Consider the following 19,616-nt stretch of genomic DNA (forward strand, 5'->3'; position numbering starts at 1 on the left):
GCTATTTCTATGAAGTTGTACAAAAACGCTTTCTTTCGCCAAGACAGTGCGTTTCTCACTGTTACATGCATTTGAATGGGGAACTCGACCGAAACAAAGTATAGGTTTTCATTATGTGAATAACTTGGAAATCTTAGCTCAAACAGCTGCAAAACCTGTTTTCCCAGCACGGGAACCTTGAGTTCTATAAGATAAAGCCATAAACATGTGTATCCGAGTCTTCTATCAAAAGTTACAGCTATTTCTATGAAGTTGTACAAAAACGCTTTCTTTCGCCAAGACAGTGCGTTTCTCACTGTTACATGCATTTGAATGGGGAACTCGACCGAAACAAAGTATAGGTTTTCATTATGTGAATAACTTGGAAATCTTAGCTCAAACAGCTGCAAAACCTGTTTTCCCAGCACGGGAACCTTGAGTTCTATAAGATAAAGCCATAAACATGTGTATCCGAGTCTTCTATCAAAAGTTACAGCTATTTCTATGAAGTTGTACAAAAACGCTTTCTTTCGCCAAGACAGTGCGTTTCTCACTGTTACATGCATTTGAATGGGGAACTCGACCGAAACAAAGTATAGGTTTTCATTATGTGAATAACTTGGAAATCTTAGCTCAAACAGCTGCAAAACCTGTTTTCCCAGCACGGGGACCTTGAGTTCTATAATATAAGGCCATAAACATGTTTGTCTGAGTCTTCTATCAAAAGTTACAGCTATTTCTATGAAGTTGTACAAAAACGCTTTCTTTCGCCAAGACAGTGCGTTTCTCACTGTTACATGCATTTGAATGGGGAACTCGACCGAAACAAAGTATAGGTTTTCATTATGTGAATAACTTGGAAATCTTAGCTCAAACAGCTGCAAAACCTGTTTTCCCAGCACGGGAACCTTGAGTTCTATAAGATAAAGCCATAAACATGTGTATCCGAGTCTTCTATCAAAAGTTACAGCTATTTCTATGAAGTTGTACAAAAACGCTTTCTTTCGCCAAGACAGTGCGTTTCTCACTGTTACATGCATTTGAATGGGGAACTCGACCGAAACAAAGTATAGGTTTTCATTATGTGAATAACTTGGAAATCTTAGCTCAAACAGCTGCAAAACCTGTTTTCCCAGCACGGAGACCTTGAGTTCTATAATATAAGGCCATAAACATGTTTGTCTGAGTCTTCTATCAAAAGTTACAGCTATTTCTATGAAGTTGTACAAAAACGCTTTCTTTCGCCAAGACAGTGCGTTTCTCACTGTTACATGCATTTGAATGGGGAACTCGACCGAAACAAAGTATAGGTTTTCATTATGTGAATAACTTGAAAATCTTAGCTCAAACAGCTGCAAAACCTGATTTCCCAGCACGGGGACCTTGAGTTCTATAATATAAGGCCATAAACATGTTTGTCTGAGTCTTCTATCAAAAGTTACAGCTATTTCTATGAAGTTGTACAAAAACGCTTTCTTTCGCCAAGACAGTGCGTTTCTCACTGTTACATGCATTTGAATGGGGAACTCGACCGAAACAAAGTATAGGTTTTCATTATGTGAATAACTTGGAAATCTTAGCTCAAACAGCTGCAAAACCTGTTTTCCCAGCACGGGAACCTTGAGTTCTATAAGATAAAGCCATAAACATGTGTATCCGAGTCTTCTATCAAAAGTTACAGCTATTTCTATGAAGTTGTACAAAAACGCTTTCTTTCGCCAAGACAGTGCGTTTCTCACTGTTACATGCATTTGAATGGGGAACTCGACCGAAACAAAGTACAAGTTATCATTATGTGAATAACTTGGAAATCTTAGCTCAAACAGCTGCAAAACCTGTTTTCCCAGCACGGAGACCTTGAGTTCTATAATATAAGGCCATAAACATGTTTGTCTGAGTCTTCTATCAAAAGTTACAGCTATTTCTATGAAGTTGTACAAAAACGCTTTCTTTCGCCAAGACAGTGCGTTTCTCACTGTTACATGCATTTGAATGGGGAACTCGACCGAAACAAAGTATAGGTTTTCATTATGTGAATAACTTGGAAATCTTAGCTCAAACAGCTGCAAAACCTGTTTTCCCAGCACGGGGACCTTGAGTTCTATAAGATAAAGCCATAAACATGTTTGTCTGAGTCTTCTATCAAAAGTTACAGCTATTTCTATGAAGTTGTACAAAAACGCTTTCTTTCGCCAAGACAGTGCGTTTCTCACTGTTACATGCATTTGAATGGGGAACTCGACCGAAACAAAGTATAGGTTTTCATTATGTGAATAACTTGGAAATCTTAGCTCAAACAGCTGCAAAACCTGTTTTCCCAGCACGGGAACCTTGAGTTCTATAAGATAAAGCCATAAACATGTGTATCCGAGTCTTCTATCAAAAGTTACAGCTATTTCTATGAAGTTGTACAAAAACGCTTTCTTTCGCCAAGACAGTGCGTTTCTCACTGTTACATGCATTTGAATGGGGAACTCGACCGAAACAAAGTATAGGTTTTCATTATGTGAATAACTTGAAAATCTTAGCTCAAACAGCTGCAAAACCTGTTTTCCCAGCACGGGGACCTTGAGTTCTATAATATAAGGCCATAAACATGTTTGTCTGAGTCTTCTATCAAAAGTTACAGCTATTTCTATGAAGTTGTACAAAAACGCTTTCTTTCGCCAAGACAGTGCGTTTCTCACTGTTACATGCATTTGAATGGGGAACTCGACCGAAACAAAGTATAGGTTTTCATTATGTGAATAACTTGGAAATCTTAGCTCAAACAGCTGCAAAACCTGTTTTCCCAGCACGGGAACCTTGAGTTCTATAAGATAAAGCCATAAACATGTGTATCCGAGTCTTCTATCAAAAGTTACAGCTATTTCTATGAAGTTGTACAAAAACGCTTTCTTTCGCCAAGACAGTGCGTTTCTCACTGTTACATGCATTTGAATGGGGAACTCGACCGAAACAAAGTATAGGTTTTCATTATGTGAATAACTTGGAAATCTTAGCTCAAACAGCTGCAAAACCTGTTTTCCCAGCACGGGAACCTTGAGTTCTATAAGATAAAGCCATAAACATGTGTATCCGAGTCTTCTATCAAAAGTTACAGCTATTTCTATGAAGTTGTACAAAAACGCTTTCTTTCGCCAAGACAGTGCGTTTCTCACTGTTACATGCATTTGAATGGGGAACTCGACCGAAACAAAGTACAAGTTTTCATTATGTGAATAACTTGGAAATCTTAGCTCAAACAGCTGCAAAACCTATTTTCCCAGCACGGGGACCTTGAGTTCTATAATATAAGGCCATAAACATGTTTGTCTGAGTCTTCTATCAAAAGTTACAGCTATTTCTATGAAGTTGTACAAAAACGCTTTCTTTCGCCAAGACAGTGCGTTTCTCACTGTTACATGCATTTGAATGGGGAACTCGACCGAAACAAAGTATAGGTTTTCATTATGTGAATAACTTGGAAATCTTAGCTCAAACAGCTGCAAAACCTGTTTTCCCAGCACGGGAACCTTGAGTTCTATAAGATAAAGCCATAAACATGTGTATCCGAGTCTTCTATCAAAAGTTACAGCTATTTCTATGAAGTTGTACAAAAACGCTTTCTTTCGCCAAGACAGTGCGTTTCTCACTGTTACATGCATTTGAATGGGGAACTCGACCGAAACAAAGTACAAGTTTTCATTATGTGAATAACTTGGAAATCTTAGCTCAAACAGCTGCAAAACCTATTTTCCCAGCACGGGGACCTTGAGTTCTATAATATAAGGCCATAAACATGTTTGTCTGAGTCTTCTATCAAAAGTTACAGCTATTTCTATGAAGTTGTACAAAAACGCTTTCTTTCGCCAAGACAGTGCGTTTCTCACTGTTACATGCATTTGAATGGGGAACTCGACCGAAACAAAGTATAGGTTTTCATTATGTGAATAACTTGGAAATCTTAGCTCAAACAGCTGCAAAACCTGTTTTCCCAGCACGGGAACCTTGAGTTCTATAAGATAAAGCCATAAACATGTGTATCCGAGTCTTCTATCAAAAGTTACAGCTATTTCTATGAAGTTGTACAAAAACGCTTTCTTTCGCCAAGACAGTGCGTTTCTCACTGTTACATGCATTTGAATGGGGAACTCGACCGAAACAAAGTATAGGTTTTCATTATGTGAATAACTTAAAAATCTTAGCTCAAACAGCTGCAAAACCTGTTTTCCCAGCACGGGGACCTTGAGTTCTATAATATAAGGCCATAAACATGTTTGTCTGAGTCTTCTATCAAAAGTTACAGCTATTTCTATGAAGTTGTACAAAAACGCTTTCTTTCGCCAAGACAGTGCGTTTCTCACTGTTACATGCATTTGAATGGGGAACTCGACCGAAACAAAGTATAGGTTTTCATTATGTGAATAACTTGGAAATCTTAGCTCAAACAGCTGCAAAACCTGTTTTCCCAGCACGGGAACCTTGAGTTCTATAAGATAAAGCCATAAACATGTGTATCCGAGTCTTCTATCAAAAGTTACAGCTATTTCTATGAAGTTGTACAAAAACGCTTTCTTTCGCCAAGACAGTGCGTTTCTCACTGTTACATGCATTTGAATGGGGAACTCGACCGAAACAAAGTACAAGTTTTCATTATGTGAATAACTTGGAAATCTTAGCTCAAACAGCTGCAAAACCTATTTTCCCAGCACGGGGACCTTGAGTTCTATAATATAAGGCCATAAACATGTTTGTCTGAGTCTTCTATCAAAAGTTACAGCTATTTCTATGAAGTTGTACAAAAACGCTTTCTTTCGCCAAGACAGTGCGTTTCTCACTGTTACATGCATTTGAATGGGGAACTCGACCGAAACAAAGTATAGGTTTTCATTATGTGAATAACTTGGAAATCTTAGCTCAAACAGCTGCAAAACCTGTTTTCCCAGCACGGGAACCTTGAGTTCTATAAGATAAAGCCATAAACATGTGTATCCGAGTCTTCTATCAAAAGTTACAGCTATTTCTATGAAGTTGTACAAAAACGCTTTCTTTCGCCAAGACAGTGCGTTTCTCACTGTTACATGCATTTGAATGGGGAACTCGACCGAAACAAAGTACAAGTTTTCATTATGTGAATAACTTGGAAATCTTAGCTCAAACAGCTGCAAAACCTATTTTCCCAGCACGGGGACCTTGAGTTCTATAATATAAGGCCATAAACATGTTTGTCTGAGTCTTCTATCAAAAGTTACAGCTATTTCTATGAAGTTGTACAAAAACGCTTTCTTTCGCCAAGACAGTGCGTTTCTCACTGTTACATGCATTTGAATGGGGAACTCGACCGAAACAAAGTATAGGTTTTCATTATGTGAATAACTTGGAAATCTTAGCTCAAACAGCTGCAAAACCTGTTTTCCCAGCACGGGAACCTTGAGTTCTATAAGATAAAGCCATAAACATGTGTATCCGAGTCTTCTATCAAAAGTTACAGCTATTTCTATGAAGTTGTACAAAAACGCTTTCTTTCGCCAAGACAGTGCGTTTCTCACTGTTACATGCATTTGAATGGGGAACTCGACCGAAACAAAGTATAGGTTTTCATTATGTGAATAACTTAAAAATCTTAGCTCAAACAGCTGCAAAACCTGTTTTCCCAGCACGGGGACCTTGAGTTCTATAATATAAGGCCATAAACATGTTTGTCTGAGTCTTCTATCAAAAGTTACAGCTATTTCTATGAAGTTGTACAAAAACGCTTTCTTTCGCCAAGACAGTGCGTTTCTCACTGTTACATGCATTTGAATGGGGAACTCGACCGAAACAAAGTATAGGTTTTCATTATGTGAATAACTTGGAAATCTTAGCTCAAACAGCTGCAAAACCTGTTTTCCCAGCACGGGAACCTTGAGTTCTATAAGATAAAGCCATAAACATGTGTATCCGAGTCTTCTATCAAAAGTTACAGCTATTTCTATGAAGTTGTACAAAAACGCTTTATTTCGCCAAGACAGTGCGTTTCTCACTGTTACATGCATTTGAATGGGGAACTCGACCGAAACAAAGTACAAGTTATCATTATGTGAATAACTTGGAAATCTTAGCTCAAACAGCTGCAAAACCTGTTTTCCCAGCACGGAGACCTTGAGTTCTATAATATAAGGCCATAAACATGTTTGTCTGAGTCTTCTATCAAAAGTTACAGCTATTTCTATGAAGTTGTACAAAAACGCTTTCTTTCGCCAAGACAGTGCGTTTCTCACTGTTACATGCATTTGAATGGGGAACTCGACCGAAACAAAGTATAGGTTTTCATTATGTGAATAACTTGGAAATCTTAGCTCAAACAGCTGCAAAACCTGTTTTCCCAGCACGGGGACCTTGAGTTCTATAATATAAGGCCATAAACATGTTTGTCTGAGTCTTCTATCAAAAGTTACAGCTATTTCTATGAAGTTGTACAAAAACGCTTTCTTTCACCAAGACAGTGCGTTTCTCACTGTTACATGCATTTGAATGGGGAACTCGACCGAAACAAAGTATAGGTTTTCATTATGTGAATAACTTGGAAATCTTAGCTCAAACAGCTGCAAAACCTGTTTTCCCAGCACGGGAACCTTGAGTTCTATAAGATAAAGCCATAAACATGTGTATCCGAGTCTTCTATCAAAAGTTACAGCTATTTCTATGAAGTTGTACAAAAACGCTTTCTTTCGCCAAGACAGTGCGTTTCTCACTGTTACATGCATTTGAATGGGGAACTCGACCGAAACAAAGTATAGGTTTTCATTATGTGAATAACTTGGAAATCTTAGCTCAAACAGCTGCAAAACCTGTTTTCCCAGCACGGAGACCTTGAGTTCTATAATATAAGGCCATAAACATGTTTGTCTGAGTCTTCTATCAAAAGTTACAGCTATTTCTATGAAGTTGTACAAAAACGCTTTCTTTCGCCAAGACAGTGCGTTTCTCACTGTTACATGCATTTGAATGGGGAACTCGACCGAAACAAAGTATAGGTTTTCATTATGTGAATAACTTGAAAATCTTAGCTCAAACAGCTGCAAAACCTGTTTTCCCAGCACGGGGACCTTGAGTTCTATAATATAAGGCCATAAACATGTTTGTCTGAGTCTTCTATCAAAAGTTACAGCTATTTCTATGAAGTTGTACAAAAACGCTTTCTTTCGCCAAGACAGTGCGTTTCTCACTGTTACATGCATTTGAATGGGGAACTCGACTGAAACAAAGTATAGGTTTTCATTATGTGAATAACTTGGAAATCTTAGCTCAAACAGCTGCAAAACCTGTTTTCCCAGCACGGGAACCTTGAGTTCTATAAGATAAAGCCATAAACATGTGTATCCGAGTCTTCTATCAAAAGTTACAGCTATTTCTATGAAGTTGTACAAAAACGCTTTCTTTCGCCAAGACAGTGCGTTTCTCACTGTTACATGCATTTGAATGGGGAACTCGACCGAAACAAAGTATAGGTTTTCATTATGTGAATAACTTGAAAATCTTAGCTCAAACAGCTGCAAAACCTGTTTTCCCAGCACGGGGACCTTGAGTTCTATAATATAAGGCCATAAACATGTTTGTCTGAGTCTTCTATCAAAAGTTACAGCTATTTCTATGAAGTTGTACAAAAACGCTTTCTTTCGCCAAGACAGTGCGTTTCTCACTGTTACATGCATTTGAATGGGGAACTCGACCGAAACAAAGTATAGGTTTTCATTATGTGAATAACTTGGAAATCTTAGCTCAAACAGCTGCAAAACCTGTTTTCCCAGCACGGGAACCTTGAGTTCTATAAGATAAAGCCATAAACATGTGTATCCGAGTCTTCTATCAAAAGTTACAGCTATTTCTATGAAGTTGTACAAAAACGCTTTCTTTCGCCAAGACAGTGCGTTTCTCACTGTTACATGCATTTGAATGGGGAACTCGACCGAAACAAAGTATAGGTTTTCATTATGTGAATAACTTGGAAATCTTAGCTCAAACAGCTGCAAAACATGTTTTCCTAGCACGGGGACCTTGAGTTCTATAAGATAAAGCCATAAACATGTGTATCTGAGTCTTCTATCAAAAGTAACAGCTATTTATATGAAGTTGTACAAAAACGCTTTCTTTCGCCAAGACAGTGCGTTTCTCACTGTTACATGCATTTGAATGGGGAACTCGACCGAAACAAAGTATAGGTTTTCATTATGTGAATAATTTGGAAATCTTAGCTTAAACAGCTGCAAAACATGTTTTCCCAGCACGGGGACCTTGAGTTCTATAAGATAAAGCCATAAACATGTGTATCTGAGTCTTCTATCAAAAGTAACAGCTATTTATATGAAGTTGTACAAAAACGCTTTCTTTCGCCAAGACAGTGCGTTTCTCACTGTTACATGCATTTGAATGGGGAACTCGACCGAAACAAAGTATAGGTTTTCATTATGTGAATAATTTGGAAATCTTAGCTCAAGCAGCTGCAAAACCCGTTTTCCCAGCACGGAGAGCTTGAGTTCTATAAGATAAAGCCATGAATACGCATATCTGAGTTTCCTATCAAAAGTTACAGCTATTTATATGAAGTTGTACAAAAACGCTTTCTTTCGCCAATACAGTGCGTTTCTCACTGTTACATGCATTTGAATGGGGAACTCGACCGAAACAAAGTATAGGTTTTCATTATGTGAATAACTTGGAAATCTTAGCTCAAACAGCTGCAAAACCCGTTTTCCCAGCACGGAGACCTTGAGTTCTATAAGATAAAGCCATGAATACGCATATCTGAGTTTCCTATCAAAAGTTACAGCGATTTATATGAAGTTGTACAAAAACGCTTTCTTTCGCCAATACAGTGCGTTTCTCACTGTTACATGCATTTGAATGGGGAACTCGACCGAAACAAAGTATAGGTTTTCATTATGTGAATAACTTGGAAATCTTAGCTCAAACAGCTGCAAAACCTGTTTTCTCAGCACGGGGACCTTGAGTTCTATAAGATAAAGCCCTAAGCATGTGTATCTGAGTCTTCTATCAAAAGTAACAGCTATTTCTATGAAGTTGTACAAAAACGCTTTCTTTCGCCAAGACAGTGCGTTTCTCACTGTTACATGCATTTGAATGGGGAACTCGACCGAAACAAAGTACAAGTTTTCATTATGTGAATAACTTGGAAATCTTAGCTCAAACAGCTGCAAAACCTGTTTTCCCAGCACGGGGACCTTGAGTTCTATAAGATAAAGCCATAAACATGTGTATCTGAGTCTTCTATCAAAAGTAACAGCTATTTATATGAAGTTGTACAAAAACGCTTTCTTTCGCCAAGACAGTGCGTTTCTCACTGTTACATGCATTTGAATGGGGAACTCGACCGAAACAAAGTATAGGTTTTCATTATGTGAATAACTTGGAAATCTTAGCTCAAACAGCTGCAAAACCTGTTTTCCCAGCACGGGGACCTTGAGTTCTATAAGATAAAGCCCTAAGCATGTGTATCTGAGTCTTCTATCAAAAGTAACAGCTATTTCTATGAAGTTGTACAAAAACGCTTTCTTTCGCCAAGACAGTGCGTTTCTCACTATTACATGCATTTGAATGGGGAACTCGACCGAAACAAAGTATAGGTTTTCATTATGTGAATAATTTGGAAATCTTAGCTCAAGCAGCTGCAAAACCCGTTTTCCCAGCACGGAGAGCTTGAGTCCTATAAGATAAAGCCATGAATACGCATATCTGAGTTTCCTATCAAAAGTTACAGCTATTTATATGAAGTTGTACAAAAACGCTTTCTTTCGCCAATACAGTGCGTTTCTCACTGTTACATGCATTTGAATGGGGAACTCGACCGAAACAAAGTATAGGTTTTCATTATGTGAATAACTTGGAAATCTTAGCTCAAACAGCTGCAAAACATGTTTTCCTAGCACGGGGACCTTGAGTTCTATAAGATAAAGCCATAAACATGTGTATCTGAGTCTTCTATCAAAAGTAACAGCTATTTATATGAAGTTGTACAAAAACGCTTTCTTTCGCCAAGACAGTGCGTTTCTCACTGTTACATGCATTTGAATGGGGAACTCGACCGAAACAAAGTATAGGTTTTCATTATGTGAATAATTTGGAAATCTTAGCTCAAACAGCTGCAAAACATGTTTTCCCAGCACGGGGACCTTGAGTTCTATAAGATAAAGCCATAAACATGTGTATCTGAGTCTTCTATCAAAAGTAACAGCTATTTATATGAAGTTGTACAAAAACGCTTTCTTTCGCCAAGACAGTGCGTTTCTCACTGTTACATGCATTTGAATGGGGAACTCGACCGAAACAAAGTATAGGTTTTCATTATGTGAATAATTTGGAAATCTTAGCTCAAGCAGCTGCAAAACCCGTTTTCCCAGCACGGAGAGCTTGAGTTCTATAAGATAAAGCCATGAATACGCATATCTGAGTTTCCTATCAAAAGTTACAGCTATTTATATGAAGTTGTACAAAAACGCTTTCTTTCGACAATACAGTGCGTTTCTCACTGTTACATGCATTTGAATGGGGAACTCGACCGAAACAAAGTATAGGTTTTCATTATGTGAATAACTTGGAAATCTTAGCTCAAACAGCTGCAAAACCCGTTTTCCCAGCACGGAGACCTTGAGTTCTATAAGATAAAGCCATGAATACGCATATCTGAGTTTCCTATCAAAAGTTACAGCGATTTATATGAAGTTGTACAAAAACGCTTTCTTTCGCCAATACAGTGCGTTTCTCACTGTTACATGCATTTGAATGGGGAACTCGACCGAAACAAAGTATAGGTTTTCATTATGTGAATAACTTGGAAATCTTAGCTCAAACAGCTGCAAAACCTGTTTTCTCAGCACGGGGACCTTGAGTTCTATAAGATAAAGCCCTAAGCATGTGTATCTGAGTCTTCTATCAAAAGTAACAGCTATTTATATGAAGTTGTACAAAAACGCTTTCTTTCGCCAAGACAGTGCGTTTCTCACTGTTACATGCATTTGAATGGGGAACTCGACCGAAACAAAGTATAGGTTTTCATTATGTGAATAACTTGGAAATCTTAGCTCAAACAGCTGCAAAACCTGTTTGCCCAGCACGGGGACCTTGAGTTCTATAAGATAAAGCCCTAAGCATGTGTATCTGAGTCTTCTATTAAAAGTTACAGCTATTTATATGAAGTTGTACAAAAACGCTTTCTTTCGCCAAGAAAGTGCGTTTCTCACTGTTACATGCATTTGAATGGGGAACTCGACCGAAACAAAGTATAGGTTTTCATTATGTGAATAACTTGGAAATCTTAGCTCAAACAGCTGCAAAACCCGTTTTCCCAGCACGGGGACCTTGAGTTCTATAAGATAAAGCCATAAACATGTGTATCTGAGTCTTCTATCAAAAGTAACAGCTATTTATATGAAGTTGTACAAAAACGCTTTCTTTCGCCAAGACAGTGCGTTTCTCACTGTTACATGCATTTGAATGGGGAACTCGACCGAAACAAAGTATAGGTTTTCATTATGTGAATAACTTGGAAATCTTAGCTCAAACAGCTGCAAAACCCGTTTTCCCAGCACGGGGACCTTGAGTTCTATAAGATAAAGCCATGAATACGCATATCTGAGTTTCCTATCAAAAGTTACAGCTATTTATATGAAGTTGTACAAAAACGCTTTCTTTCGCCAAGACAGTGCGTTTCTCACTGTTACATGCATTTGAATGGGGAACTCGACCGAAACAAAGTATAGGTTTTCATTATGTGAATAACTTGGAAATCTTAGCTCAAACACCTGTTTTCCCAACACGGGGACCTTGAGTTCTATAAGATAAAGCCATAAACATGTGTATCTGAGTCTTCTATCAAAAGTTACAGCGATTTATATGAAGTTGTACAAAAACGCTTTCTTTCGCCAAGACAGTGCGTTTCTCACTGTTACATGCATTTGAATAGGGAACTCGACCGAAACAAGGTATAGGTTTTCATTATGTGAATAACTTGGAAATCTTAGCTCAAACGGCTGCAAAACCTGTTTTCTCAGCACGGGGACCTTGAGTTCTATAAGATAAAGCCCTAAGCATGTGTATCTGAGTCTTCTATCAAAAGTAACAGCTATTTATATGAAGTTGTACAAAAACGCTTTCTTTCGCCAAGACAGTGCGTTTCTCACTATTACATGCATTTGAATGGGGAACTCGACCGAAACAAAGTATAGGTTTTCATTATGTGAATAACTTGGAAATCTTAGCTCAAGCAGCTGCAAAACCCGTTTTCCCAGCACGGAGACCTTGAGTTCTATAAGATAAACCCCTAAGCATGTGTATCTGAGTCTTCTATCAAAAGTTACAGCTATTTATATGAAGTTGTACAAAAACGCTTTCTTTCGCCAAGACAGTGCGTTTTTCACTGTTACATGCATTTGAATAGGGAACTCGACCGAAACAAAGTATAGGTTTTCATTATGTGAATAACTTGGAAATCTTAGCTCAAACAGCTGCAAAACCTATTTTCTCAGCACGGGGACCTTGAGTTCTATAAGATAAAGCCCTAAGCATGTGTATCTGAGTCTTCTATCAAAAGTAACAGCTATTTATATGAAGTTGTACAAAAACGCTTTCTTTCGCCAATACAGTGCGTTTCTCACTGTTACATGCATTTGAATGGGGAACTCGACCGAAACAAAGTATAAGTTTTCATTATGTGAATAACTTGGAAATCTTAGCTCAAACAGCTGCAAAACCCGTTTTTCCAGCACGGGGACCTTGAGTTCTATAAGATAAAGCCATAAACATGCACTCTAAAAAAAGATCTGCTGGCTTAACGTAAAAAAATTAAGGTAACAATTTGCATGGATCTTTTTAAGTTACTTCAGCTTAGCCACTATAGCGTAAATGCCACAAGAGTTCTCTAGTTAGGCAAACTCTATTCCTTACGTACAAACAACATGATTTGCTTTGTCCTCTACAAGCTTAATTAAGTTGAACCAACTTAATTTTAATTGTTTAAAAAATTACTCCATTTAGTTATTAAAACTTATTTTTTTACTTTTATTCTACTCAGAAATATCCATGCAAATTGTTACCTTAATTTTTTTGAGTACTAATAACTTACAATAACTTACAATTATACAATAAATTACACATTGAAATTCCAGTTTTATGATCAAACTGTTTATTAGAACACCAGTCCACCATTCCAGACTCATTGACATTTCAATAGCAGACAAAATTGTTGCCTCCATAAAATAAATGACATAAAACACCCCTGTAAATCTGTCTCAAAAAGACTGAACATTTTGACAGTCATGCTCTGATTCAAGTTTGTTTGTGTTAAAGTGATAGTTTAGGTTTTTTTAAGTATGAAGTACATTGTGAGTGTATTACACACAGTAGACAGCAGTCAGCACATTCCTGCCACCAACACGCACGATAGGCTCAGTTTGTTTGTGTGACTTTGGTAAATCTGAACTAACCCGAACTAACACCAAAGTCACCAAATAACACAATTACACTTACTGATCAAGGCAGCAGGAGACCAGCAACTCCTGTGTGCTGTCAGGTAAAATTGCTGTTTTTGTCCATGGACGCTGGTGGGCCAGAGCGATTGAAACAACAAGCAGTAGAACTTCTCTTTCCTCACAGAAAAGGCTGTCTGATAGCAAAATAAAGCAGTACACATATTCTTGATATAATGTACATTTAAACTGACATCAGTTTTATTAGGATGGAGGCTCATCTTGCGTGCCGGTGGCCCCGTCTGCTTCTCCGTAGGTGGAGCTTACTGACTGCCATCTACTGTGTGTAATACACTCACAATACATATGTACCTCATATACAGCCTCACTTCAAAAGACCTGAGCTATCCTTTTAAAGTGCATTATTTTTAACTAGGTGTACTTAATGCTCAACGCTCAACTTTACACCTACTGCCTACTGTACAGTATGTAACACAACACATTGCAAACAACAGTGGAACATTTCCCGTTTAATTTGAGGATAGCCTCACTCTTCACATTTTTTAGTACAACAGTTTACTTTTTAGTGACATTACCTTAGGACTGGCTTTCAGATCATCCAGCTCGAGGAATATCTTTTGAAACACTTCAAAAGTGTTTTTCAAAAGTGTTTTTCAGTTCTTTTGGGTAGCTGAGGTTGAGTGCATATATCAGCCCCATTAGCAAGGCACAGGCTCTGGGTACATCCAGGTCTGCTAGGACTTCTGTTCCTTCAAGTATGATCCTTGCGCTGGCTGGATCAGACGTTGTGGCACCTCTGGTTACAATCTTCATCACTTCATTGGTAATATCGCCGCCACCATCCTGGTAGATCAGAATCAATATAAATGTTTTAAGTAATCATACTTATACATGAGAGTAACACAAAATAGGGCTGCAACTAACAATTTTAGTTATCTGATTATGTCTGTGAAGGTTCTCTTTGCAAGCTCCTTTGACGATTATCTGATTAGTTGTTTGGTCCAGAAAATGTCAGAAAATGGTGAAAAATGTCAATGTTTCTCAGAGCCCAATATGATGACCTCAAATGTCAAACATATTCAGTTTGCTGTCATAGAGGAGTAAAGAAACCAGAAACGATTCACATTTATGAAGCTGAAACCAGAGAATTTGGACTTCTTTTTCTAAAATAATTACTTAAACCGATCAATCAATTATCAAAATAGTTGCCGATTAATTTAGAAATCAATTAATAATAGATTAGATCGTAGCTCTAATACAAAGTATAGTCATGTCTGATTTACCTGCTCTTTGAAGAGATCCTCCTCCTTTTCCCTGAGATACACCACTAAGCCACGGATAGCGACCTCTCGCCTTCTCTCCACAGAATCGTCCTGTGAATAAGAAAAAGAATGTCGAACTGCTCTTCGAGGAGGATGGGTTTTTGATAATTACATCCAAAAAAAAAAAAGAAAAAGGATTGACTTTATATGGCCTGAACTGTACCAATTATAGATTTCCAGTGATAATCAAAATAATGAATTGATCATTTCAAAGAGCCATTTCTCTGAAATGATCAATTCATGAACTTGAAAAATCCAGGTAACAAATAGAAAAACTGCAAAATCTTGCAAATTACTCTGCCAATCATGATCCACATCACCTATAATTTGTTTTATTATTAAGTATTTATAGTTTTAATTGATATTTGTGCCTCAAGCTCTAAACAATAATTTGACATAGTTGAGTTGTAAACAGCTACCTTTTAAGACTCAATATCACCTATTGGAAAAAAAAAGTGGATTATCCTATTTGAAATAAACTACATTTCATTCATTCATACCTCTAGCAGCATGTTCTGGATGCGCCGAATGCGCATTTTTGCAGCCCCTCCTCTTGAGGACAGCAAGGACATTATTTTCTGAGAGTACTGGTCCAGCTTTGCCATGAATGTTGTCTCCAGGTTAACAGTGGTGATCCTTCTGAATTCTTGGTTTATCTGTATAAAAAAAAAGGCACAAATAGGCACAACATGTTAATGTATACAGTTTACTTTAAAAGAATACATACTGCAAATTATCTTATGGAAAAATATTTACCTGAACTGCATCAAAAAGAGCAGGCCATCTTTCTTTCAGGTCATTGATTTTTGGTGCTTGATTGACAACTTCCTGCCTGCGAATGGAGAATGTTATGTTATGTTTCCAAATCAAAGATATTTTTTCTTAAGTGATACAACTGCGCTTATGTATCTGCAGTTAACACCCAAAAGAGCAAAATTATATTTTATGTGCTAATGCACACTCAATGTAATGTCATTAAAACAACTAGTTTATGAATGTTACTTAAGATCTTTCGTGTGGCGTTTCTACAATATGGCGTTCGCTTCCTCGCCCGCGTTTTTTGACTGAACTTTGACACAGGCTGTTCTTCAGCTAGGGCTCAATTAACAAACTTCAATCTCACATAAAAATAACTCTAGGACTTAAACATCAAAATGCATCGATGTTAAACCGAATGTATACTCAGTAACCTACATTTGTTTAGTCATGAATGTAAAATGGCCCAGCCTTTTGCTGGTCAAACCTTCATCAACGCTGCAACGATTTCAAAGTAGAAAGAAGAAAAACGTGTATTACCCTGTCTTTGCAGAGTTAAAACTACGGCTACAGAAGCTCAGTGTCAATTAACACCATTTGGCTGCCACCGTAAAACAAAACTTAACAAAGACTAATGTTACGGTTGAATTACTTCACAAGTTAGCCAGAAGTGTAACGTTACTAGCTTATCACCACCACTCGCCGAGGAAGAGTTTAGTGTTGTGTAAAAAGGATTTCTTGCAGTGCGTGTTGATAGAGTTAAAGTTAGAGTTATTAGCTGCTGTGAATAAAACAAGGCAAAAAATTGTACTCACCACAAAGCTTTAACGTTTGATAATGTTCCGTACAAAATGCCGCTTCTCTGCTTTCTCTCTTTGCCTCCGTTTCTTTCGATCAGTGGTCTGAGAGCACAACATGTCCGGGCAAGTCAGCCTTGTACTCAGCTTTTAAAGGACGCTTACGAGATTTTTAAGTTGTATTAACTGAATACACTTTCATGTTAAGTTAACACAGAAATGTCTGTTCAAAATCGATATATTACTGAGCTAAGACTGTTTTCTTTATTTTCATTTCGACCAACTCATTAAATTAAGTTATCAACTGATTACAATGTGTACATGCAACAAACTTAATTTTTTATGCAGAAAAAGCTATTAATTTTAAGCTTTACTTACTAACCCCATGAATCATTTTTTAGAGTGTGTGTATCTGAGTTTCCTATCAAAAGTTACAGCTATTTATATGAAGTTGTACAAAAACGCTTTCTTTCGCCAAGACAGTGCGTTTCTCACTGTTACATGCATTTGAATGGGGAACTCGACCGAAACAAAGTATAGGTTTTCATTATGTGAATAACTTGGAAATCTTAGCTCAAACAGCTGCAAAACCTGTTTTCCCAGCACGGGGACCTTGAGTTCTATAAGATAAAGCCATAAACATGTGTATCTGAGTCTTCTATCAAAAGTAACAGCTATTTATATGAAGTTGTACAAAAACGCTTTCTCTCGCCAAGACAGTGCGTTTCTCACTGTTACATGCAATTTGAATGGGGAACTCGACCGAAACAAAGTATAAGTTTTCATTATGTGAATAACTTGGAAATCTTAGCTCAAACAGCTGCAAAACCCGTTTTCCCAGCACGGGGACCTTGAGTTCTATAAGATAAACCCCTAAGCATGTGTATCTGAGTCTTCTATTAAAAGTTACAGCTATTTATATGAAGTTGTACAAAAACGCTTTCTTTCGCAAAGAAAGTGCGTTTCTCACTGTTACATGCATTTGAATAGGGAACTCGACCGAAACAAAGTATAGGTTTTCATTATGTGAATAACTTGGAAATCTTAGCTCAAACAGCGGCAAAACCTGTTTTCTCAGCACAGAGACCTTGAGTTCTATAAGATAAAGCCCTAAGCATGTGTATCTGAGTCTTCTATCAAAAGTAACAGCTATTTATATGAAGTTGTACAAAAACGCTTTCTTTCGCCAATACAGTGCGTTTCTCACTGTTACATGCATTTGAATGGGGAACTCGACCGAAACAAAGTATAGGTTTTCATTATGTGAATAACTTGGAAATCTTAGCTCAAACAGCTGCAAAACCTGATTTCCCAGCACGGGGACCTTGAGTTCTATAAGATAAAGCCATAAACATGTGTATCTGAGTCTTCTATCAAAAGTAACAGCTATTTATATGAAGTTGTACAAAAACGCTTTCTTTCGCCAAGACAGTGCGTTTCTCACTGTTACATGCATTTGAATGGGGAACTCGACCGAAACAAAGTATAAGATTTCATTATGTGAATAACTTGGAAATCTTAGCTCAAACGGCTGCAAAACCTGTTCTGTTTGCCCAGCACGGGGATATTGAGTTCTATAAGATAAAGCCATAAACATGTTTGTCTGAGTCTTCTATCAAAAGTTACAGCTATTTATATGAAGTTGTACAAAAACGCTTTCTTTCGCCAAGACAGTGCGTTTCTCACTGTTACATGCATTTGAATGGGGAACTCGACCGAAACAAAGTATAGGTTTTCATTATGTGAATAACTTGGAAATCTGAGCTCACACAGCTGCAAAACCTGTTTTCCCAGCACGGGGACCTTGAGTTCTATAAGATAAAGCCATAAACATGTGTATCTGAGTCTTCTATCAAAAGTAACAGCTATTTATATGAAGTTGTACAAAAACGCTTTCTTTCGCCAAGACAGTGCGTTTCTCACTGTTACATGCATTTGAATGGGGAACTCGACCGAAACAAAGTATAAGTTTTCATTATGTGAATAACTTGGAAATCTTAGCTCAAACAGCTGCAAAACCCGTTTTCCCAGCACGGGGACCTTGAGTTCTATAAGATAAAGCCATGAATACGCATATCTGAGTTTCCTATCAAAAGTTACAGCTATTTATATGAAGTTGTACAAAAACGCTTTCTTTCGCCAAGACAGTGCGTTTCTCACTGTTACATGCATTTGAATGGGGAACTCGACCGAAACAAAGTATAGGTTTTCATTATGTGAATAACTTGGAAATCTTAGCTCAAACACCTGTTTTCCCAACACGGGGACCTTGAGTTCTATAAGATAAAGCCATAAACATGTGTATCTGAGTCTTCTATCAAAAGTTACAGCGATTTATATGAAGTTGTACAAAAACGCTTTCTTTCGCCAAGACAGTGCGTTTCTCACTGTTACATGCATTTGAATAGGGAACTCGACCGAAACAAGGTATAGGTTTTCATTATGTGAATAACTTGGAAATCTTAGCTCAAACAGCTGCAAAACCTGTTTGCCCAGCACGGGGACCTTGAGTTCTATAAGATAAAGCCATAAACATGTGTATCTGAGTCTTCTATCAAAAGTAACAGCTATTTATATGAAGTTGTACAAAAACGCTTTCTTTCGCCAAGACAGTACGTTTCTCACTGTTACATGCAATTTGAATGGGGAACTCGACCGAAACAAAGTATAAGTTTTCATTATGTGAATAACTTGGAAATCTTAGCTCAAACAGCTGCAAAACCCGTTTTCCCAGCACGGGGACCTTGAGTTCTATAAGATAAACCCCTAAGCATGTGTATCTGAGTCTTCTATCAAAAGTAACAGCTATTTATATGAAGTTGTACAAAAACGCTTTCTTTCGCCAAGACAGTGCGTTTCTCACTGTTACATGCATTTGAATGGGGAACTCGACCGAAACAAAGTATAAGATTTCATTATGTGAATAACTTGGAAATCTTAGCTCAAACAGCTGCAAAACCCGTTTTCCCAGCACGGGGACCTTGAGTTCTATAAGATAAACCCCTAAGCATGTGTATCTGAGTCTTCTATCAAAAGTTACAGCTATTTATATGAAGTTGTACAAAAACGCTTTCTTTCGCCAAGACAGTGCGTTTCTCACTGTTACATGCATTTGAATGGGGAACTCGACCGAAACAAAGTATAGGTTTTCATTATGTGAATAACTTGGAAATCTTAGCTCACACAGCTGCAAAACCTGTTTTCCCATCACGGGGACCTTGAGTTCTATAAGATAAAGCCATAAACATGTGTATCTGAGTCTTCTATCAAAAGTAACAGCTATTTATATGAAGTTGTAC

General features: G+C 37.7%; 1 protein-coding gene across 1 annotated transcript; it reads right to left on the minus strand.

The window, feature by feature from the left end:
• Positions 1-13,114: 13,114 nt before the first annotated feature.
• LOC308401423 (uncharacterized protein) lies at positions 13,115-16,533 on the minus strand. The gene is made up of 5 exons (XM_080889629.1): positions 16,336-16,533; positions 15,521-15,596; positions 15,265-15,420; positions 14,726-14,815; positions 13,115-14,285 (listed from the first exon to the last, which is right to left on the minus strand). Exons 3-5 carry the CDS (start codon positions 15,367-15,369, stop codon positions 14,070-14,072), a joined length of 411 nt encoding a protein of 136 aa, XP_080745755.1. The 5' UTR covers positions 15,370-15,420; positions 15,521-15,596; positions 16,336-16,533; the 3' UTR covers positions 13,115-14,069.
• Between the last annotated feature and the right edge of the window lie 3,083 nt (positions 16,534-19,616).

This window comes from Rhamphochromis sp. 'chilingali', assembly GCF_963969265.1.
Source record: "Rhamphochromis sp. 'chilingali' genome assembly, chromosome: 8".
NCBI classification, from domain to species: domain Eukaryota; kingdom Metazoa; phylum Chordata; class Actinopteri; order Cichliformes; family Cichlidae; genus Rhamphochromis; species Rhamphochromis sp. 'chilingali'.